The sequence below is a fragment of the Lycorma delicatula genome, chromosome 2 (genome assembly GCF_047948215.1).
Source record: "Lycorma delicatula isolate Av1 chromosome 2, ASM4794821v1, whole genome shotgun sequence".
Lineage (NCBI taxonomy): Eukaryota > Metazoa > Arthropoda > Insecta > Hemiptera > Fulgoridae > Lycorma > Lycorma delicatula.
In genome coordinates this window covers 53,804,777-53,830,050 of record NC_134456.1, presented here as the reverse complement: position 1 = coordinate 53,830,050, position 25,274 = coordinate 53,804,777, and the positions used below count along the sequence as shown (strand labels likewise).

Below are 25,274 nucleotides of genomic sequence, written 5' to 3'. Positions count from 1 at the left end.
TATTTGTTCTTTTTTTTGAAGAGATTTTTATAAAACTTTGCCTTTTTTTACATATAATAATAATAATAATTAATAATAAATGTAATAAGGAAGTTATACTTCTAAAGGTGTTGCATGGTAATTAAGGGAGGTGTGTATTGTGCGGTACACACTGCACTAGAGATCCACTTTGATCTCTAACGTCTTACTAACAACAGATTCTGTAATGACTATCTCTTTGTCATCCATTACGATAACCAAACTCTTCCTAGTATCCTTTATGTTCCTAATTTTCAAATTTGACCTCTTGCCTTGAAGGGCAGTCTGAAATTCCTTACTAATTTCTTCAGTTGTTTTGTGGAGCCCTCCTTTCTGTTTAGGAAGATGACTTTTGGTTGTTTGCAGGCTAAGCTAGCCTCCCACTTGCCTTTAAGTGCCGGTTTCTTACAAAAGAATTTAGGTTCCTACAGCGATTATGTATTAGTTGTATTTGAGTGTATTAGTAGTATTAAACTGTTTTATTAAAAAAAAAAAATTGACTTCTTGCAATTGTCATATATTGCTGTATATAATATTTGTTATTGAAAAAAGAGAAGTTTAATGTCGTATACATCAAGGTCATTTTATTTTAAAAGTGTGTTTTTGTTTCTTGTGCTTTATACTCTACCTCAATTACTAGTGGTTATTGTTCTTTTACCAATTATTTTTCCTTCTTTTGAACATCGCCTTCTTTGTTCTATTTTGAGTTTTATCTACATTTTGACTGGTTTCTCCTGGAATGTATGATTTTCATTTTTTAATATCTTGCTTAGATTGTTTCTGTCTATAATGTTTTTTTCTGTTATTTTTAGTTCTGGCAGATCTTGAATCAGAACTGTTTACTTTTTGTTTTGGAAAATCTGATTTTATTTGTTCTGAAGATATGATTGTAGTAGTTGAATTCTTCATTTTCTCATTGTATCTGAAAGTCTTTCTATTTTATTCTGCAGATCTTTATTGAGAATTAGTTTAAGTTTATCTTTTTGGAATTTCTGACCTAATGTTTCCTAAAGATTTTTCTTTCATTCTGTTCTAGATTATTCAGTATTCCTTTATTAATTATTCATCGCTAATGTTTCTGCTGCATGCATGGATTCTAGTTTTACTATTGTGATAAAATGTTTAATTTTTGTATCCCAAGAAAGTGATTTTTACTGTTATACCTTACTGTTTTTTTATTTTAAATATTTTCTTATTTTTATTCGACATTTGTTTGGTTACTATTTTTTTGTTTGTTTATGTCTCTGAATGATGAATTTCACATCATCTTTGTAATTTTTATTCTGTTTAATGGGTTTTCTTTACTAATCTTTTTTTTCTGTTTACCGAGTTCCGTGCTTGTAAATTTCTTTTTTTGTTTTATTTTACTGATTTTTTTTTTTTGGAGAGACATAAAATATTTTCATAATTCACTTATAGTATTTTTTGAGTAATAATATCTCTTCATCTTATTAGCTCATTAGGGAATTAAATTTTTCCCTCAAATTTGATGTCACTCTTAATGTATGGTACAAACCTCTCAGGAGAAGACAAAGAAAGTAATTAAAATTAGTGCTTTGACCATTCCAAGCAAATTCTTTTCTGTCGGGTTATTTTTTATCTCAGTCTTGCTTGTTGATAAGTGAAAAATATTTGTTTGTTAACATTCTTTTTTAAATCACCACATACGGGAATTAAAGGAAAAATGCAGTTATTACACACTGTTTGAGTCCTTATTCTTTTTTTAATTAAAAAATAAATACATTATTTAAAAATTAATTGTGAATAGTTTCAGATTTTTATAAAATTGATTTGATGTAACATGAAGTTTTGGGTCACATTCTTTTAAATTATCTGCAGTTTATGTGATAGTAAAAACTATTTTTAAATATCTCAGTTTTTCAGGTCTTTCTGATATTTATGTTTTATGTATCCCGTAATGCAAGATATACAGAGTGTTTAACTTAAAAGAGGTCCTGGCAATCTGTAGTTTATACTAAAGGTATATTTTTATTAAATTGCATATACTGGTGTGCAGTGAGTAAATAATGTGGAAGATATTTGTATGACGAGCTGGAGTGGGGAGGATTGTTTATTGTCTGCACATTTGAGTATTGCTAATCTATGTCAAGCATTGGCTTTTGAACAAGGTTTAGTAATCATGTGTTGTTTGTTAAAATATTGTTAACTGTTGAAGAATTTGCATTCATGATGGAAACTTTAGACAAAATCTCATGTTCTGTCGGCAAATGTTGAGGGAGAAATTTGAGAAGGAAGCATCAGTGAAAAGTGATATTCAGAAGTTAGTTAAAAAATTTTGTGAAATGGGTTCAGTATTAGACCAGAAACATGCCCAACACAGATCATATAGGATGTTGAAGGGGTAGTTACAAGTTCTTTCATAAATCTTTGAGAGATGAAGCCAGAAAAAGAACATTTCACTAGGTTGCAGCCCACACTTCAGTGAGGAGAATAATGAAATGTTATCTGCATCAAATGCAGGTTTTTTTATAAGTTAACTAATTTTGATTATGCTAAAAAGGTTCACTACTGTCAGTGGTTCAGGAATTTCATTTTGGTGGAAAAATCATTTTTAAAGGATGTGGCCACTAAGATTCCCTGATCTGACTAGTCAGAATTTTTTCTGCAGGATTACTTAAAAGAAATTGTTTATATGAGCAATCCACACATCCTGCAGGAATTGAATATTAATATTACAAATGTCATCCAGAAAATAGACAGGGTACAGCTAAAGTAGCCAAGAACATGGTCAAATGTGTTGACAAGTGCATAGAAATTGGTGGACATCATTTCAATACTCTTTGTAAATTATTATGCAAATGTTTATCAATAAACTATTATTTATAGACTAAACTAAGTGATGTGGCCTTCTTTAAGTTTAACTCTCTTTATGTGTATGTATTCTAACATGCACATCATCTGCAAGCACAGTAATGTTGAAAACTATAGTTTACAAAAATTTAAGTATTGTAAATGACATTTCTGAGTATAGTACATGTTGAGCAGGTAATAGCAGACTTAAAATCCTAGTAAAATAGTGGTAATCCTAGTAAAGGCAGTTACTTTTATATGAATTTGAGACCGTGGATTCCAGTGTTTTTTGGTGGTTGGGCTTCAATTAACCACACATCTCAGGAATGGTTGACCTGAGACTGTACAAGACTAGATTTCATTTACATTCATACATATCATCCTCATTCATCCTCTGAAGTAATACCATATGGTGGTTCCAGAGGCTAAACAGAAAAAGAAAGAAGGTAATAGTGGATTTGGTATATAAGAGTTTAATAAAACTGTATTTGTTTTTCTATCAGCTATTTTTATAAAATCTCCATATATATTTATTGTTTAGAGTATTTTGGGCAAGAATTGATACAGGAAAGAAAAGTGATAAACTGATATCCAGAAATCTGAGTAAATAATTTTACTCAGTGTGCACCTGACCAACACTGAGAAGCGAGTCTAAAATTAGATTGTAATTGTAGGATTACTAGAAAACTTAATGACAATGATTTTTAGATTCTACTACATTTGCCCACCTGCGCACCCAGTAAGCATATGCAAATTGGGTACTATTACATTATGAGTCATTTTGTATGCATGGATAAGCAAAATGCCTCGGTCATTGAAATTATAAGAGAAAGTAGAGACAGATTGGTTTTCCTGATAAGAAAGATGGATTATTTTTGAGATTACTCTTGATTGTGTTACAAAATTATCAAATGGATAGATAGTTTGAAAAAATGGCTGGGTTTCTCTAATGAGTAGTATTCACTTAGCTCTTCTGCCTCAGAGGCATCATTAATGTTGTAATTAATGAATTGATTTATCACTTAATTAACCTTTTCCCATCACAATGATCCGCGGTTGATTAGCGCTCTGCGAAAATATGTTGGTATCTGATTGCCTCCCTTCATAGTCTTATGCTACCCTCTTGTGAAAAAAATTTCAAAAAATAACAGTATATTAGAGAGATTTAACAGATTCTGACAAAAAAAACGTTACGATTGGATATTTTTTATGCCTGTAAGAACAAAAAAATTGAAACTGTACAAAAATTATGATAATTTAATTGCAGAATTTTTTTTGTCCATTTCTTCCACGTTTTTTAATAGCAAAATTTTTTTTTGCTTTGTGTTTATGAAACATAGTTTGCTGATTTTAAAAAATAATACTTTCTAGCAAATCGGCTGAAAATTGGGCAAAATATGATGAAAAACCTGTGTCATAAATCACAGATTAGTAACATATGTTAGTATAAGTGAAATTAGATTCAGAAAACTACATTTTATAAAAATCCCCACCACTCAAAAGCCTATTCAGATCGACAAAAAACCATTTTTACTGTATATTGTTATTCATTACGAATCAATATGTGTTACATGTTTAGCGATATCATTTGTCTGAAAAGATATTTATCTCAAGTAAAAGTGACTTATTTATGACCACAAATTCCTTCTTTTTTTTTGTATGTCGTATATCATAATTTATTATGTGTTACAATAAATTGATATGTTGCTAGTAAGATAAGCTATTTTTGTAAATAATAAATAAATCCATAATCCTCATAGCAATTATAATACACAATTCACACACGCAAGCACACTTCTGAGAAAAAAAATGGTCATATTCTTTCTAGTCTAAATAAAACATTTTACATCGTATAAATTTCGTTCAAATTGTGTAATAAAACTGATTCCTTCATGAATATAAAAAAAAAAGTAACTGACTTAGATGCCAAAATGATTTTGTAACAGCGTTTTAAAACTGATGCCGTACATAACCAGTTCCAAGGGTACATGATCTGAAAAGGTTAAGCTGAGTTGGCTTTTGAGTTGATTAGAAGCCAAAGCTGTGTAGCTGTACATTTTCAATCATGCATGATTCATTAATTTTATATCTATGTGTTCAGTGAGTCCATGGAAATTGACGAGATGAATGAACAGAATTGTTTGAAAATCCAAAAAAAATAAAAACATTTAAAATGTTATAATGTAACATTTCTGAGATGAATTATAACAATTGACGGTAATTATTTAGTTGAGGTACCTCACCTCAAAATCACAAAAAAACATATCAAATTCATTCAAAATTATTATTTATTCATCTATGATGTATTTTGGGTGTCAGAAAATATAAAATTAATAAAAATTTATATAGTGATACAAATAACACAACACAATGAAAATAAAAAAAATACTAATATCATAGTGAAACATTATGTTTAAAGATAAAAACATGAAAATAAGTAATATAATCTAACCAAACTTAACCTACACTCGCTAACCTTGACTAATCAACAGTAATGTTTTGATTATTTAAGTAATAAATAATTATTTAGGTTAGGTTCAGCTCTTGATGATTGCGGTTGCATTTTTCTTGCTTCGAACATTTGTGGTTATTATTGCAGTTTTCATTAATAGTTCTGTTACTTTTTTGTTTTGTTATTCGTTTTTAGTTGTTTAGTGATGTTTTTAATAGTTCTGTTGAGTTTTTTTTTTTTTTTTTATCGCTGTGTAAATTTTTGACTAATTTTCCATTTTCTGACACCCAAAATACATCATTAAATGAATAAATATTAATTTTAACTTTTTTGGAAAATTTGCAAATTTGCTTCTGAACAGTGGTTCAACACAGTGATGTTTTGTTTTTGTGCTGTAACAAAACATCCTTTTACATATAAGCTATTGGTTCTGCACTTTTTGACCACCCATTATCACCATACAGTCCTGACCTGGTTTCAAGGTATTTTAATATGTTTGGTCTACTGAAAGGTCAGAATTATTTGTCAAACGATGTAGGTCATTATTTTAATATCACAAAATTGTTCACAAATGAAATTAAAAAAAAAGAAGCTTTTTCCAGGCTGCAATTAGAAAAATATCAAGTGCATAGACGTAAGGTGAACATATTGCTAAAAAATGGTGAAAAATTTTTCTGGTGAGACAAAAATTACTCTTAGCTAAAAATAAATTGTTGAAATAACTTCTCAAAAAGGTAAATTTTTATTACAATAATTCTTTTTAATTGTATTTTAACAAAATTGTGATTAATTTGTGTACAGTCCTTTCTATTAATAACATTATTAAAGGAATAGAGTTTTATTTTAAGTTTCTGTAAAGAATTAAATGGGTTGTGTTATGATTTTATTTCTTTTAAATAAATTTTAATGTGAAATGAAAACAATTTTTTTTATTCTGTATTTTAATTACAGTAGTGAACAATTGAAAAAATTAGTTTCGTGGTTACACGATCAAGATTTTATGAAGGCAGAACGATTAAGATGTGGTTCAAAAGTATTAGAGGAAGAAGTAGTCAGTGTAATAGAAAAAGTTATTGAATATACTAAGAATAGAACTGGTAAAACTGTTATAATGCAAATAAAACCACACCTGCTACTACTGGTAAGTTAAAATATTTTTTCTATTCTTTTAAATTATTAATTCAGTTAATTTTTTTTCTAAAATCGTTTATCTGGGAAAATTAATTTTGTTAATGAATTTGAGATTTTTGAACTATGTTCTTTTTAAAATTTATTATTTCTTTTTTACAGCCAAAAACAAGTGGTGGTGGTTTACCTGCAGATCCAACCGCTGTACATAAGTTGTTTGATCGCATTGTTTGTGTTAGAGATTCATATACAGTACCATTGGGTTATAAAGGAACTATTACAGGTATTCTTAGATTTTTAGTTAGTTGATTTTAGATATCATTTGTTACTGTTAAATTATTAATTAAAGTTTGAATATGTACAATTCAATTTTAAACCTCTGTTAGGTTTAGCTCATGTCTTATAATTTTTATCTGATTTTAATAAATGAAATATTTACCAGTTACAAAACAGAGTGCTTAGTTTTGGCCTGTATTAATTCTGTGAAGTATGGATTAATTATTAGCAATTCTGTAATGGGTTGCTTTGTATTTATATTATTATTTTAAATAATAAAAACACTGTTACATTATGATTTAATTAGTAATTTTCTGTAAGTCAGCAAAGTTAATTAATGACTTGTAAAGATTAATAAAAGATTGTATTTTAAGTTTAAAGGATAATCTTATAGGGAGAGAACAAAAAGGCATTTTTTAATTTTTTATTATATAATAAATTTCATAAAAATATAAAAAATATATAACATGCTTGAAGCATGAAGTATTATTGATATCTAAAAATAAATCTATTTACAAATTTTGTGTAATAAATATTTTTATTCGTAATATGTAAAACTCAATAAATCAAATTTATGGTTATTAAAATCTATGGTATTCCAATAAAATTGTAATACAGTACAGTTATAGTACAATGACTTGTACTGCATTAATGAGATTTGTCTTTTTTTTATTATATCATGTATTTGTATTAAGAGTATTTTTTGTCTATATTTTCAACATACAGCTGCTATATTTTATTTTAAACAAAGGAAACTTTAATGCATGCCACATGCACTCTGGGATTATATTATAATCTACTAATATGTATTTTAATTTATGATCAATTCAGTTTATGAACACCTCCTCTAGAATATGTTAAGTTTGTAAGTAGAGAATTGTCCATGTATTAATCTTATGTATTTGAGTTAAAACTTGATATATTTACCATCCTCCATTACTATCCTCTTTTCTTCATTGTTGTTCATTAGTCTTACATACTGTTTTGTATTATTTATTTTCAACCTAATTCTTTGGTTTCTCATCTCATCCACTGTATGCTTCTGTCTACAATGGTGCTCACACATGCTAATTCTTACAAGGCCTGTCTGGAAAGTAATGTCATATATTTTATTGTGAAGTGACTATATGTTGCAGCGCGCTCTATCATCCACCAGGATTGATGGTGGTAAGTCAACTACTGAGCAAGTGCTTCCTCAGTTGTCTCCGAGCTCTCGGAGGTGAAGGACAGGCGATTTCATAAACCTCTGTTTCATCTCTTGTACAGGTCGCAATGCAGTGCTCACTGGAAATGTGTGAAAATGATCCTCACTTTTTGGGCAATGTTATCATTGATGATAAAATGTGGATATTCCAATACAACACTGAAACAAAGAGGCAAAGTGCTGAGTGGCACATCTTGGGGTCCCCTTGCCCTAAGAAGGCTCGAATGAGCAAATAAAATATCAAGACCACGCTCATTGTGTTTTTTGATATCAGGGGGATCGTTCACTGTGATGTACCTTCTGGGACAACCATTAACGCTAAATTTTACATAGAAGTCCTCAAGTGTCTGAGAGCAAGGTTGCTCTCGGACATCAGTGGTTATTGGAATCTTCACGATGACAATGTGCCAGCCCACACTGCCTTTGCTGTGACCAGCTACTTGGCCAAATCTAATATGGTAATACTACTCCAGCCACCCTATAGACCCAACTTGGCTCGTGCATACTTCTCCCCGTTCAAAATTCCCTCTGAAAGGACATCGTTACAGAACAATTGATGACATGAAAGCAGCTTGTGAAATGACTTTAAATGGCCTTCCAGAATGCCTTTGCAGAGGCAATCTGCAAAGGCATTCTCCTTTGCAGATTGGAAATCCCACTGGCAAAGATGTATTGATGCAGGAGAAAAAATATTTTGAAGAATTTTAATGCACAGGTATTATTGTTCTTATGTAAATAAATTTTTTTTTTTCATACTTGTAGACTTGGTGACATTACTTTCTGGACAGACCTTGTCATTTTCCAGATTCAGTTTTTTTTTATTACCCATTTAAGTACTTTGTTGAAAAGTATGCAAATTTAATTTGTGAACAGTAGATTAATTTAATTTGTTTTTTTTATTAATGTGTTATACATAAATTCAGAGCTTCATGAAAATTTATGTTGTTCAAGAATTTTGTAACTTAATTTTCTATAATTATAATTAATTTTCTCAATAATTAATTACATACTATTTGTATCCATTGGTTTATTTTTGTCTTAGAAAAAACTTAACAGAAAAAACTTTTGTAAGAAAAAAACTTACAGGATTATTAGAAATATTGGTAACTGCCTTAAATTTTTTGCCAATCTTCTGTGTGTTCAGTAGAAATAAACTTGAAATAAACTCTCTGTAAACTTGAAATTTTACTATACAAGTTTTAAATCATCTATAATTATAATGTGTGTCTTAAAACTGCAGAAAGCATACTAAATGAAGATTAGTACAGGTTTCTTGAAAAGCCAAAACAATTTAGCTTGAGTGAGATTTAGAAACTAGTTTTGGTAAACTGAAAAAGCTTATAAAGAGTAAGCTGATGTACGAGTACAGTCCCATGTAGATAGGTATAGGAAGCTAAACTACGTGATATTTTTTATTTTATAGAATAAAATAAAATGTTTCTGATTATAGTAATAATAGAATTTAAATTTACAGAAAAAGAATAGTTGCTTATTTCATCCTTAGCACACAAAAGAGTGCATCAGGTATGTATCTGATCTCTCTGCTATTTCTAATTTGTATACTAAAAACCAAAAAAGGAACTTAAAAAAAAATGTTAATAATTATTTTGGTTAAAATTTTAATTAAATTTATTACTTTGGTTAGAAGTAATAAGTGATGTGGATTCATTGCTGTAGAGAGATTTAAAATTTAAAAGTAAATAAGAGTTTAGCAAGTAATAACAGAGAAGAATAGCAACAAGAAGTTAAAAGTTAAGATACGAAAATATTGTATACTTAAGTTTGTTATTTGGTAGTAAATTAGAAAGGATAAAAGAAGATATAAAAAAAAATTGGCACAGCTTTAATTCAGAAAAGAAGTCTCTATTGGTATTGAATTCAAATCTAGTAATTTGAAAGAGATTACTCCACATAAATATATATATTTTTTTAATCTCTTTCAATCTTTTTTTAATGCTTGGTGTACCTAGAAAAGATGGAGAAAAAATAAGAGGGTTTTGATTGTGGTGTAGGAGTACAAGATCAAAAAATTTTAAACAGATTGTAGAAGAGAGAAGTTTATGTTAGAACAGGAAATATGAGGATGGCAGGGCCTTATTAAGAAATTGTGTATTTAATTTTAATTGAAGGTTTAGTTAATTTAAATAGTTAAAGATAGACAAAGATTAAAATACATGAAATGGAAACTGAACATGTAGAATATGGGAGGTATATTGAGGTAAAGAAATGAACACTGAATAAGAGGTGATGAAAACCTAGTCAAATGTGATGTAAGAATTATATTAAACAACTCGTTGTTTGATAAGTTGTAGTTTTATAAAACATTTAGAGCATATTTGTTTTCATCAACTTGTAGACTTTTTTTTGCTGAAAGAAATTTTACTGAAAATTTGAAAGTCCATATGATGCTTGTCTACTGTTTTATTCTCTGGTACTATTTGAATGTAATAATTGAAACTTAAATACTTTATTTATAATGGCTACTTGTATAGGTTTAATTAGGATTTTATATAGTAAAGTAATCAGCTGATGCATTTCATTTTTTTTTTTAGGAATTAAACTTGCTGAAAAGGAAGATAATATTGTGTATGATGTAGTGTTTGATAAGGAATTTGTTGGTGGTATACAGATACGTTGTTCTTCTAACAGAGGATATAGAATGAATGATAAATGTTTTATTAATTTAAGTCACGGTATTCGTTTAGAAAACAGTAAATCAAAATCTAATGTTTCAGTTAATGTTCAGCAGCCAGGTATGTAAATAAAGATACTGTATATAAACTTTTATAGTTATTTTCATTTTACTGCATATTGAGCTTATGATTACAGTTGGGTGCAGCCAATTCTCTGACGAGGCTATTATCATAATTTTGAAAGACTGGAAAGTAAATTTATTTGTAAAAGATTTTTAAAAGTAAATTGATTAACTACGATTGTTAGGAGTTAACAAATGTCCCCAGAGTGTGGAGAAGCTGCACCTCTCATTGTTTAGTTTTTGTGATTATGGGAATTGTTTTAATTAATATGAGATTAGCTGCTGGGATTTATTCCTTACCTCAGACCTTTGTTATAAAAGTTTTAGGAATTCAGGATGCAAAATATGGTGAGGCTTGAAAATCAGTTGAGAAGTTAGTAGTATAGTTCTTGTAGGGAACAGGAATTTAATGTGAAATAAAGATATGGCTATAAAGTATAAGCATATTATTCATGAGTTATGTCCCTTCTTTAACACATGGTTCTTAGTCATGATGTGATGTAATAGTAATTATAGAAGATGGATGGGTGGATTGTTTAATGAAGAATCTGAAATAGAACAGATGTGGAGGAAGTTTTTGAAGAAGAATATTTGATTAAAAAAAACACCAATTGATAAAAAAATGATTTATTATATACATCTTATAGCTACTTTTCTACATAACTGCTGTCCTAAAGCTCCTGTCATATCTGTAAAACAAGTTTTTGAATACCCTTGTCATAAAACTCTTTTCAAAATATTACATTGCTAACCATTTCTTAATTTTCAGAGGTTATAATCACTGGGAACCAAATCATAGCTGTATGGAAGGTGGTTAATCAACTCCCATTTGAAACTGTTAATTTGGCGTTGATTGTGTACTGCAGTATGCGAATGAGCATTGTTATGAAGAAAAGTGATGCTTGAACTCAGCATGCCGTGTTGTTTTATTTGTATGGCCCTTCTCATTTTCTTCAATGTCTCACAGTGATATCACCTTTTCCTGTAAATGAAAATTATGAGAAGTTGATAAACAGTATTAGTACTTTGCTTAATATACAGGTGATAGAGTTTTATGATTAGGGTATTCAAAACTTGTTTACAGTATGACAAGTCCCTTAATTTGAATGAAAATTATGCAGAAAAGTAGCTGAAGATATAGCTGTGAAAGATGTATGTAATAAATTATTTTTTTTATCAATTTGTGTTTAATAATAAATCTGTAGTTATTTTCTGAATAGCCCTCGTAGGTCTATGAATTACAGCCTGATAAAGTGGAAGGCTGGTGATGATGATGGACCCCAATTTTTAGGAAGCTATTTCAAAAAACATTCCAGATATTACAGAAGGTTTGTAATGAATGCAATTGGCAGTCATGGCATTTATCTCTAAATTTAGAAAAATATTTTTTTTTATACATCACAATTATGATAATCATCATTGTTGGTATAATTGTATACCAGGATATTTTCACCTTCCTTAGTCATTATGCTTACCTTATTCTTTAAATAACCTTGCAAAAAAGGAACACAAAGATCAGGTGTGGAATAAAGTTGCACATTCAAGGTTATTCACACCTTTTACATTTTGTAAATAAGTAAATATTTTCTTGATTAAAAGCAAAGAATGTGTAAACCCTTTATAACCAGTCAGGGCCAGATTAAGACTCAAGGTTCTATACGCTTAAAAGATTTTGGTTCTTTTTAATGTTTTATTCAAAATATAAACAATAACAAACCATAAAATAAATTTTTATTTTTCATAATTAAACAAAATTTACTGTAAGATAGAACATTTTAATTAATAATTTTAATTTTTAAAATTTAGTAATTTTAATTTTTTTATCCTTCCTCTCTTTTAGTGAAAAGTCTTTGATCATATTCTCAAAATTTTCCTCTCTTTTAGTGAAAAGTCTTTGATCATATTCTCAAAATTAATCTTATGTAACACATGTGCTTCTACACTTAGTAAAGATAAGGCATCCAACCTTGAGTGTTGATGGGATTTTTAATAAACTTCAACTGATGTTATAAGTATTTAAAACGCAATGTCTAATGTCTACATTTGGAAAGGTGCCCTCAATATTCTCTTTGCAGTTATTTTATATAGTTTAGCCTAATTATTACATTGTTTGTTACACTGAACTTACGGCATATGTATGACTGAAGCTGCTGAAGCTCAGCTAATAAATTAGTGTTCCAAGTCCTTTGAAGCATCAATCAGCCTTTGACAATGCTGAGAATACCTTTCAATTTCTATACATAGTGTAGTCACTGAGTATGAGTAACATTGTGTGGCACATCATCTATAGATGGTGTAGTCACTGAGTAACATTGTGTGGCACATGTTTCAAATTTATCAGTAGTTGTCTAAAAGGTGATGTTAACATCCTCATTGGCTTATTCTATGAAAATTTTGTAAAATCTCATTCCAAAAATTCAAAATAAAAATGAATTGTAGCTCTTGCATTTCATTTGCAATATTATCTTTATTTTCTAGTGTCTCCCTTTTTTGACTGGTCTTTGGCTGCACAATCTAATGCTTCTAAAACTTGAAGGAAATATTTCAAAGTTGCCACTATTGTCATAGCATGTGCCTCTCACATATGGTTTCAGAGAGGGATTTGAAGACACTTGCATTTTCAGAGCAACCTCTAAGAATTTTCCTCCAATGAGACTGAAAAACGTTATAAAGCAACTGCACTGTAAAGAAGAAGTTAAATACCTCTTCATAGCAGTCAACAGCATTTTACCTATCACATTTAGTGATTGTGAGCTGCACAGGACACACACATAGCAAAGTTGTTTGTTTCTAAACTTTTTTGTCATAAGACTGATCCCCTATATTTTGAAAAGTTTAGCTAACAAAACTACAATCCCTGATTTGCAATTCCCTCATTGTATGGCTTTTCAAATGTTCAACTTTCAAGTTTTCATAGCATTTCACTAGCTTCTTCAAGAATTTTCACCACCAGTAACTTAATTCATAGCATTTCACTAGCTTCTTCAAGAATTTTCACCACCAGTAACTTAAACTTCATAGCATTTCACTAGCTTCTTCAAGAATTTTCACCACCAGTAACTTAAACTACAGTGTACTTTCAGTTCAGATTGTCGTCATTGTTAATCCTTTGTGATGCAAGTCACTATTTAAGGTGAAGAAAAAGAAAATAATTGCTAGGAGCTGGGTCAATTACCTATTGGTATGGCTGGACAATATGTCTTCCAAAAACAAAATCCCATTAGATAACATCCCACATTGTTTGTTTTATATAGCTGTTCTAAAATTTTTGCAATATGCATCATTCACAATAGTTTCATGATCACTAAATTCGATAAGCAAAATACCCTTTATGTTCCAAAAATCAGCATCTTTACTAAGAAGCTTATGGTTACTTTTTTTAATTTCTTCAGTCTAATGCTGCTATTGAATTGGTTACTGTTTTGTCTCAACATTTGAATAATAAATACAGTTTTCATCATAGGTAACAATGTGATCAAACAATTCATCGCCTTCATTTTCTTGTTGTGGTGCAAAAATTTGTGCACCACAACAAGCTTGTTTTCCTTGTGTATCAGTTAACATCTTTGGCACACAATTTTTTGTAGTCCATTTTTCAGTCAAAACTTCATAAATTAAAAGATTGTGAAATATCAAAGACATTTGTGACTCTGGAGCGCTGGTTTTCTCGAATGTTTCATAAACTTTTACAATCAAATCATGCATTAACACAGATGGCTGGCCAGTACATTCTTCATCTTGAACACTTGTTTGTCATTTTTGAAATGAACAATATTAAAGTCTTAACTTTGGCATCACTCATTTTATTTAGCCAGTTAATGTCACAAATTTGCATGTGAATTTCAGCTGCAGAATTATTTTTTGCCATCAAAAATCAGATTGTTCTTACTTCACACTTAGTAGGATCACAGCAAAATAACGAAACTATTGTACCGTTTATTCAAACGGGACCTTACTTTAAAAACATACCTTGTATTATCTAATTTTATCAGTATTTCAATCTTTGTAGCTTCTCTTCTAGCTTCTCTTCTCTGCCTTTCATCTGGAGACTCTGGATTTGTTTGAGTCCCAGTCAGCATTTATCAGATGCGACAGAATTCCTTATTGTCCATTATTGATATTTTAGAGAATTTTATGGTTAATGTGTGTATGTATATATTCCTTTTTTTGTTTAATTTTTTGTTTAATTCTAGAGTATGACAGATTTGATAATTACTCTTGGAACAGTAGAAGAAATTCAGCTTTTGCATCATGTAATAATAATAATAATAATAATAATAATAACAACAAAAACAGTATTCATAAGTCACAACAGCAACCGCCAAAACAAAGACTGCACTCATTCGGTATGTATGTGTTATTTATATCTTTATGTTAATCAAATATTTAAAAGTGACTTGAAGGTGTGTTTAGTTTGTGCTATTTGTGATAAAATGTAAAGTAAAAAATAAATTAAAAATTTTCTATCCCTAGATGGGCATGAATCAAATTTTTAATTCTTGTGGTTGTATATTCAGTGCTAGTGTCAATAAATTATAGTCTAATGGTTTTCTTTAGAATCATTATTTTTTTAACTATGGTAAAAAATATTCTTGAAATGTTTGTATTTATATTTGTAACTTTAAGACCGGCTTCCTCAAACACAGTCTCATGTAATTATATTTGTAATATTCTCAAATATATTTTTATTTTTATTATTATTATTTTATCTTTATTATTTTCTAATTTTGTGTTAATATCAGAAATAGAATGTTTATAATGTTTATAATATGGCCTGCCGTATTAGATAAACCTAATTTATAAATTAACCTAATTTATTTATTTATTTTGTAGTTCCTAGAAATCTAGTTTAAAAGGATCTATTTGTTTTTCCTTTATAAAATTGTATCACAAATTTTATAAATTTCACACCAATTGTTTATTAAATATTTTGTTATGTGGTTGTTCATTAGGTTTGTATGCTGGTTTAAATATTTCTTTTATTGTAGTTAGTAATGTTTTTAGTCATATTACTGTATAAATATTTTATTACTTTTTTGTGACTTGCATATTGGTTTTAAGGTAGTTATTTTGTTTTGATAGTTGTTTTTTATAATTACTACTAAAGTAGTATTATTCATTTTAAACGGCTTGTGTTTGATTGATGTATTAATCTCAAAATCTTGTAAATAAATTTTTGACATAATAGCTGATAGAAAATTCCATAGGAAAGATATTTTTTTTTTTTTTTTGTAATATTTATTATTAAATTCAAAATAGTTTTGTTGGCATATATTGATGGTACCTTTAATAAATTTTGGATATATTTGGTTACTTTTTAACTTCAATATGTTTTGTTATATTTTTGTGGTATGATCTCTGTAAGTAACTATCTCTGTCTGTAAGTATGGTCTCTGTTAGTTGTCATAACTAACCATTCTAACGTCTTAATCTATTTTTAAGCAGTTAATTTTTAAGCAGGGGACAGATATAAAATTGATTAATGATCAATGATGTTGACAGATATAAAATTGATTAATGATCAATGATCTTAAAAGCATTGCATTGGAATGTTTAATTTGTGAATTTTTGGTAGTCAGTTAATTTAGAGGCAATTTTTAATTATAATAATAATTTAAAATACCATTCTTGATTATATTCTTTTGAACAGATTGCCTCTAAAATAATAATATAACAATTCATAAAAATCAAATCACCTTTGGTCTCATAAAATTAATGGATATATAAAAATGATTAATAGAGCAATCAAATACACAACAAAAGTTAAATAATGAAATAAACATCATAAAACATGAAGAAGTTGAAAATGTATATAATACTACTTCAAATATTTAATATTTATAAAAAATAAGTATCAAAACCTAGTAACTACCTTAAAACCAATACATAAGATGCAGAGAAAAAAATATAAATAAAATATTTATACACTAATAATATATCAATGAAAAAATTACTAAAACTTACAATAAAGAAATATTTAAACCAGCATACAAACTATAATAACCTAGATTTTTTGAACATTAAAGAAATTACAAAAATAATTAATTTAGGTTTATCTAATATTTTGAACATTAAAGAAATTAACAAAAATAATTAATTAATTAGGTTTATCTAATATGGCAGACCATTCTATTTCTGATATTGACACAAATTTAGAAATATTAGAGATTAATAAAGATAACATAAAATTAAATATATTAGAAAAATACTACGTATATAAATATAAACAAAATTTCAATTTGATAAACTGTCAGAAAATGTTTGAGGGAGACGTTCTTATAAAAACTGCAACAGATAGCAGCACTCGTATAAATTAATAAGTAATTATCATTATTTCAGTATTTTTATCTTTATTTTTGTTATGCAGTAACAAAGTTATTTCAGTTTAACTAACAGTACAGAAGAATAATATGAACTTTAAAAAGAATAATTTCAGTGTGTATACATTGTAGTTAAATATGAAATATTTCTAATCAGTTTTTTTTCCATTTCAGATGCTTTTACTCCTAAATCTGCTTCTAATGCTCAAAAAGAAGATAAACATGTATGTATTTAAGAATTTATTTTTTTAATTAATAATAATTTTTACCAGAAAATTAATTTTCTGGTGGTTGTTTATGCTTTTAATTAATTAAACATGCTTTGAATTTGAAGAAAGTAGGTAATTTTTTTAATGCTTTAAGTAACCTGTAATTTTTGTTAATTGGTGGTATTTTATAATCACCAGTTGGTGGAAAGCTAATGTTTCTTTTGCCAGAAAGCATGCATTTTTCATAAATTTTTGTGTTTTATATTTGTTATTGCTGATGAGGTTTAAAACAGATTAATTCTCTATACATTTACAGAAAAGAATTTATTTAAGCAACAGTATAATTTGTTGAATACAGAATGCTTTACGTAATATGTAACTGTAAGCACCTGTTTTAATTGTCTCTTGGGTTTTCTACAGTATCATAGCCCACCTGAAGTAATAATAAGTGATAATAAGTAATTTATTGTAGGTATTATCTATGAAATATATATTTATGAATATATAAACGCCATTTTACAATATTTGGTACGTTTTTAGATAAGATAGGTCACCTTATTAGGAAAAATAAAATATATTTTTGTAAATTTTAGTCTTATTTGTAGTGTGTTGCTTCATACATAAATTGGATTGCATTTAATAAAATAAATCTTCTGGAACATTTTTATTGTCCTTATTTACCTTATTTTTATAAGGTATTGAAATTTCTTTCCTCTTGAATGCATTGAAACGCAATGTCATGCTAACAAAAATGAAGAGAGCCTAGTGATAGCTTTAAATTATTGTTATTATTATTTAAGAACTTCTTGCATGGTGACAAAATAGGATGATTTATAGGAATATTTTGTGTACACTATTCATGAAACATTTCTACACAATAGCATTAATTTCTTCAATCGGAGTCAATAAATTTTCATTGGTTTTCAAGGTTATTAATATATTTTTACTGTTAGATGGTAGTGGATCAAGATAATCTATGTTTTTAGCAGTTTTTGTTTGCTTTATGCTTTTTCAGTTTCTTAAATATTAAATTTGACTTATTTAGAACTTTGTGACAATGAGTTGATTAAGCCATAAGAAACTAATTCTTTTACTGCATATTGAGAGTACTGAATCTGTTATTATATAATAAACTGTAAATTGACTGAATCTGTTAAAAATTGTAAACTGTAAATTGAGATTCAATAAAATATTGAAGCTACAGGTAGAGATTTAAGGCTTGCCATAGTGACTGAGTAATGGCAAAAAAGTAATTTAGCAAGTAACAATATTTTTTAAGTTCATGTTGTCACCAAGCATTGCCGTTTTAATGATAGTTTTTTAGATGTTAGTCCACTGTCCTGTTAAGAATATTGCTTTAGAAAATGATCAGAATGTGGTGGAAGAATGTGTATGCTCAAGCTGAGTACAGTAAATCATAAAATCCTAGGAGTACATATTACTATTGTTACAGAGAATGTAATTTTATGATTTACTGTACTCAGCTTGAGCATACACATTCTTCCACCACATTCTGATCATTTTCTAAAGCAATGACATCACGTTTGATATTCTTAACAGGACAGTGGACTAACATCTAAAAAACTATCATTAAAACGGCAATGCTTGGTGACAACATGAACTTAAAAAATATTGTTACTTGCTAAATTACTTGAATGTATTGTAGGAAATGTATTTTAGATGGAGTTTATCATTTGGCTGGGATTTGAATTTTTTTCATTGTAGATGGATTGATTATAGTTCTATCAAGATTATGCATATCTTATATGAAGCTATCTAATTATCTGAAACAATTATCTGAAACAGATTGAAGGAAAAGAATCATTTACAAAATCGGTTGGTTTCCTGCCTATCATTTAAGGATTATGTATTGGTACAGATTATATCAGTAACTAAATTTAAGTTAAACACTTTTATGTGTTAAAAATGATAATATTATAAAATATATGACAAATTAATTAACAAGTTTAGTGAGTTACTTGAAACTATGCTTTATTAATTAACAAGTTTAGTGAGTTACTTGAAACTATGCTTTATTAGCTACTTTTTCAATTATTAATGATTTCAGTCTAATTACCCCCACACCATTCTAATAGTATTTCTTTCTAATAAACTTAGATTAGTAAATTTATTTTCTTACCCCCTTGTTTCAACTTTTACAGGTATTATAAATTATACATTTTTCTATTTGTAAAATAAATATTACTATTTATATTGGTTGTTATCTACATTTTACTTTCTTTTTTTCATTTTAACTGAGAAATTTTACAATCAATGATTAGTGTTTTAGGTGTGGTAATATGTAAAATGTGGTAAGGATATAAATTAAAGTATATGAATCTAATGAATAAAGTGTTAACCTCTTTAATGTACTGAATTAATTATATTTATGTAGGGGTTAGTTAATAGTTACTGTACTGACTACTAACTTAACATTACTATAATAACCATTATTTGTTAATAGAAACCATTGGCTGATCAGGCAAATACAAACCAGCCATCTTCTGAATTTCAGGCAATGTGGAATGAATTAAAGGTATGTGTAATTATTTTTTTTTAATATGTATCAGCTATCGTAATTATTTGCATTTATTGTGTTTCATTCACTGTATTAAAAATGTTATATATATATATATATATATATATATATATTTATAATATAGTAATCAATAAATTTTAGAGATTAAAAATATTAATAAATAAACCATCTAGTACAATAATGAATGAACTCGCCGACTGGAATCTCAATTTCATTCTCAGATCACTTAGTCATTTTGTAACACAGAAAATACTTTATTTGAGATTGTTGACAAGAATGATAATAAAAATAGTATTAGAGTAAATTTGTCTACAAAAAATATATTACTTCTACAAATTTAAATTAAAGTGTGTATTAACTATTGTATAGTTTGCTATTAAGAGAAAATTAAAACTGTTAAGTTTTCTATACATACTTTATGTTCTCAGTACTCTGTCCTTAAAATGTTACCATTCTTAGGTCACTGTCAGATACAGGAACTTTAACATTTGCTGTAGCAAAGGATTTATTATTTTTTTAGCAAAACTTAATTAAGTGATATTTAATTGTATTACTGGAAAACAAATAAAGAACTATGCTAAATGGTTATTGAAATAAATTTAAATGATGTTTAAACTCAACTTTACAAACATTTTACATGACCACTTTGATTGTTAAAGTGTCATCATTATTTGAAATATATAAGATAAAATTAAAAATTGCCTATTTCTGTGGCAGAGTGGTAGCATCTTGGCTTTTCATCTGGCAGTCTAGGGTTGAGTCCTAGTTAGGCATGACATTTTTCATGTGGTATAAAATCTAATTTCCATATTCTCACATACAAGTTTCGTTTCTGTGGTGAATCATACAAAAAAAAATAATAAAATAAAAAGCAAAAAGTATTAATTAACAAATAAACATTACTTACAAAATAATATAAAGTGAATATCTTTAACTATGTTTAGAATAAAACATAAAAAATAATTTTTTTTTTTAGATAATCCCAATAGAAATTTAGTTTGCCCACTGTGGCGTAATGCTTGCCTTTTAAAAATTAATCTTAAGAAAAACATGACCTCAAACCAGTCAAATAAATGTTTTCTTCCACAAACAATGTAAGGAAGAGAATAACTGTTAATGTTTATACAGTTGAAGCTTTTATAAAAAGATCTATCCAGTATCCTGTTATTGTTCAGTGTTTTCAATTTTCAAGAAGCATGCAGTAAGTCAAGGTGGGGAATCTGAATTGAAAAGTTGATTATATTTTTCTACTCTTATACTAAAAACTCTGTTATAAATGCTATTTATATTATCATGAAAAATTTCAGTTTTCAGATTTCAACAGAAATATCCATTTTGACCATCCCTGAATCCATTTTTACTAGTTTCGGTGTGACGTCTGTACATACGTACGTACATATCACATAACTCAAAAACGATTAGCCATAGGATGTTGAAAATATGGATTTAGGACTGTTGTGACATCTAGTCATGCACCCCCCATTTTAATTGCAATTGACTGAAAAAAAGTGTCCAAAACCCATCATTTGGATTTGAAATATTTGGATCTTACGAGGGGAAGGCACATCGATTCGTGCCTGATTGTTAAAAAAAATTCCTTATTAAAGAATAGGAGGATCGTATCTCACTTACTCACTTACAAACGAAATAAGTTTAAATGAAGTGCAGAAAAAATGTGTATGTGTAATTTAATTTAATAGGCATAAGTGATGTGGTGTCCACATCAGATTTTTAATATTTATACGTGTTTCATAGTCAAATGATGTTGTTTTTTGCAGTTGAAATATCTAGTTATAGATTTAAAGTATCTTCTTTTTTTTTTTAATTACTGCCGTAATACAATGCGTAACATTATGTATGTCCTCTGTTGAACAGAGGATAATTGTTGAACAGCATCAATCAAATATTTAGTTTGTAGTATGATTTTATGTTTAAATTAAGTATCAGATTACTTGTGCTTCTAGTTCAAAAATTATAATTTTAAAATTAATTTCTCAAAATTATATTCTAGATAAATTTCTTTTCACTTGTGGGTTATAAAGAGTTACTGTACAAAATTTACAGAATATATAATAAATATTCTTTTTTATAATAATATATGTATAAATTATTATATAATTATATTTATTATAATTAGATCAACCAAAGTTCAGAATAAAATAAAGTAGGATGATGTACCTTAATGTATGCAGGAGCACTTCACGATTTTCTCACATCGTCAGATGCATTATATGTTCATATAATCATTATTTTTTTAAACAATTCTTTTAAGGATGACTTACCTTATTTCATTACATAATTTGCTTTTGCAAATTTGATTCACATCATCAGCTGCATACATTTTATATATATATATATACATAACAAAAATTTGCAGTCCATGACAACATAAACGCCCATTTCAATTGTTCTCAACTTAGGGTTGATCTGTTAAATATAAATTAATTCATATATTCATCTTAAATTACATTAAAAATTTTGTAAAATATAATAACGTATTTATTATTCATTAATCTTTTTATTTTTTGTTTTTTAAACTTTTAATTTCTAATTTAACCGAATAAAAGTTTAAAAAACAAAAAATAAAAACAAAAAACATTTTTACATATGTAAAATATGACCTCAAGGCATAAATTCAAATTTAAAAATTTAAATTTAAAATTCAAATTAAAATCAAATAAAAATAATTTTCCGTAAAGTAATGAAGTTAATGTCTGAAATAATGGAATGCTACATTCGAAAAACTTATATTTTTATTTTTAAATGACCTGAAATGTTCATAAAATCTATTTTTAAAAGTCCTATTTGTTTTTCCAATATATATTTTTTCACAATTATTGCATTTTATTTTATAAATACCAGAAGAATCGTATTTATTTTTTGCTATTTTATTATTATCATATTTTAAATGTACATGATTATCTGGTCTATAAGCAGGTTTATACTTTTTATTATTACTAGCATTAATTAAGTTTTCTATATTTTTGTTTGTGTAGGAGTAATTTATATAAATATTTTCATTGTTTTCATTTTCATTTATGGGTTTTAATATAGTAATGTTTATGTTATTAAAATATTTGGAATTATATTTTTTATATAAATATATTGTTGATCAATGAGGGATTTCTTTATACCTATATTCATTATTTCATTATACAATTCTTGTTTATCGTTTTTGTATTTTATTGCTCTTATCATGTTTTTAAAAATATTATTTTCTTTGAGACCAAGGATGGTTGGAATTCCTGTTTTTATATACTAGGTTTTTTAGTATTAGTCCAGTTATTATTTGTTTTCATTTATTTTAATATTTACATCTAATTCCTGTTATGTTCTACTTATGTATTCCTGTTATGTTCTACTTATGTAAATATGTAGATGTTGTTCTTCATATGTAAATTTTAATGTTTCATGAAAATCTTTAAATTAATTTTAAATTAAATTAATATATATAAAATTATTTTATGTTTGTTATTTATACTTGGTTCATATATAACTAAAAGAGATCATCTACATATTTGACCCACATTAAAATTTTATGTACATGATTTACACCGTAGACAATTTTACTTTCAAATTCTTGTAGATAAAATTTACTGACATACCACAGGTAAGGGAAAACCCATATTTAATATGTTTTCTTGGGTATATAACATGTATCATTAAATTCAAAATAATTTTGTTTATGAATATTTGTAATTATAGTTGTAATATTATTTATAAATTTTTGGTCTTCATCTGTGTTTATTAATTTGTTTTTTATTAATTATTAATACTATAATCAACAGGGAATACTGGGGTACATGTTAGTAGTAATTATAGTTGTAATATTATTTATAAATTTTTTATTAATTATTAATACAATTGTATAATCAACAGGGAATACTGGGGTACATGTTAGTAATATCGAAGCTGATCATTTTTGTTTTATTATTTATATTTAATTTATAAATCAACTCTTACCCGTTTTTCTATAGATTAATTTTTGATCTAATTATTTTATCAATAATTTTAGTTATATTACTTACTTAAGGAGTGTTCTTAAAATTGATTAATGGTCTCATAGGGATATTTTCTTTATATAATTTAGGCAGACCAGTAAGTTTATATGGGTATAATCTATTTTAATTTATTATTATAATTAAATATTTCTATGTATTTAACTACGAAATGTTTTGTAATTTTTTGAAATTTATTAGTTGGGCAATTGAATTTTTAAAACCGTTTTTGTTTATGTATTTATTTATTGAATCATTATATTCATCAATAGAAATAGTAACAGAAGTTCCTGTCTTATTGGATTTTATTATTATACATTTATTTTCTTTTAATTTATTTTTTAGTTTATATAATTTATTTCTATTCTTATTGATTTTTTAATTTTTAATTAAGTTTTTGTTTTGTTTTTAATTTTATTATATTATATTAATTTTATGGATATTATATTCTGTATTATCACACTTTTTAAAAATGTTATCTAAATTATTATCTGATAAGTTAAATTTAAATTCCTTCATCTTGGAAAACAATTTTTGTTAAATTTACTGAATCATTTATTTTAAATTTATCTGATTATATTTTATATTATCAACACCTATATAAGTTTGATCACCTCTATTTATTCCATTATTTATTGTTTGATTTATATTATAATTATCATTCTTATACATTGCACCATTACTTCTGTTTTTCATTTGTTTTTATTATTTTCTTTTTGAATATATTAATATTAATTTTTATATAATCTTAGATATAATCAAACATGTAAAACAAAACAAAACAACATGTAAACAAAACTTTTAATAAACAACATGTAAACAAAACTTTTAATAAAATCAAATACATGTACAATTTAACATTTATACAGTTTCTCCTATAGTAAGCGTATTATCTCTTGTTTTATCCTGACATTCTCTGCTTTTCATTTGTTTTTATTATTTTCTTTTTGAATATATTAATATTAATTTTTATATAATCTTAGATATAATCAAACATGTAAAACAAAACAAAAGCATATTTTATCTCTTGTTTTATATTTTATCTCTTGTTTTATCCTGACATTCTCTGCATATCTTTTAGTCTTACATATCACATTCTTATGTTTAAAACCTTTAATATTTATTTCTACATGTTTAGATTTAAACATTTTTTATTAAAATTTATTGAACTTTTTGTTTAAATTGTAAAATTTATAGTACAGTTTTGCCTGGATGCCGTTTATTATTAAATTATTTAAACTACATTTTTTGTAATCCATATCTCCTCTGTTCATAAAATCTAGTTAATTATATAATATAAAACTTATTCAGCTACTCCCAAAAGTATAAAATTAAAGAACATTCTACACCTTACTGTTTTTTATCACCAACTTAAATACTATTTATAAGAATGCCCCATCAAATTATGTCTGCAATCATTAGGCTGAATTTTTTATTATTTATTATTAATTTTGTGTTCAGTGTTTACTTTTTCAATTATTTCTAAATTATTTTCCACACTAGTTAAATTATGTTTGTTAATTATTAAATGGTCTGCTATATTCGAGAAACCTATTTTTTATAC

At 26.9% G+C, this 25,274-nt stretch overlaps 1 protein-coding gene across 3 annotated transcripts in view; it reads left to right on the top strand.

Annotated features, from left to right (window-relative positions):
• The window catches only part of pcm (5'-3' exoribonuclease pacman), a 188,186-nt gene that overhangs the window by 123,014 nt on the left and 39,898 nt on the right, over positions 1 to 25,274 (top strand). For all 3 annotated transcript variants that reach the window (XM_075355315.1, XM_075355316.1, XM_075355314.1), the window contains 6 exons: positions 6,233 to 6,422; positions 6,572 to 6,692; positions 10,442 to 10,642; positions 14,838 to 14,990; positions 17,139 to 17,188; positions 19,638 to 19,709. In XM_075355315.1, coding sequence (XP_075211430.1) covers positions 6,233 to 6,422; positions 6,572 to 6,692; positions 10,442 to 10,642; positions 14,838 to 14,990; positions 17,139 to 17,188; positions 19,638 to 19,709 — 787 coding nt within the window. The remainder of the gene's footprint in view (positions 1 to 6,232; positions 6,423 to 6,571; positions 6,693 to 10,441; positions 10,643 to 14,837; positions 14,991 to 17,138; positions 17,189 to 19,637; positions 19,710 to 25,274) is intronic.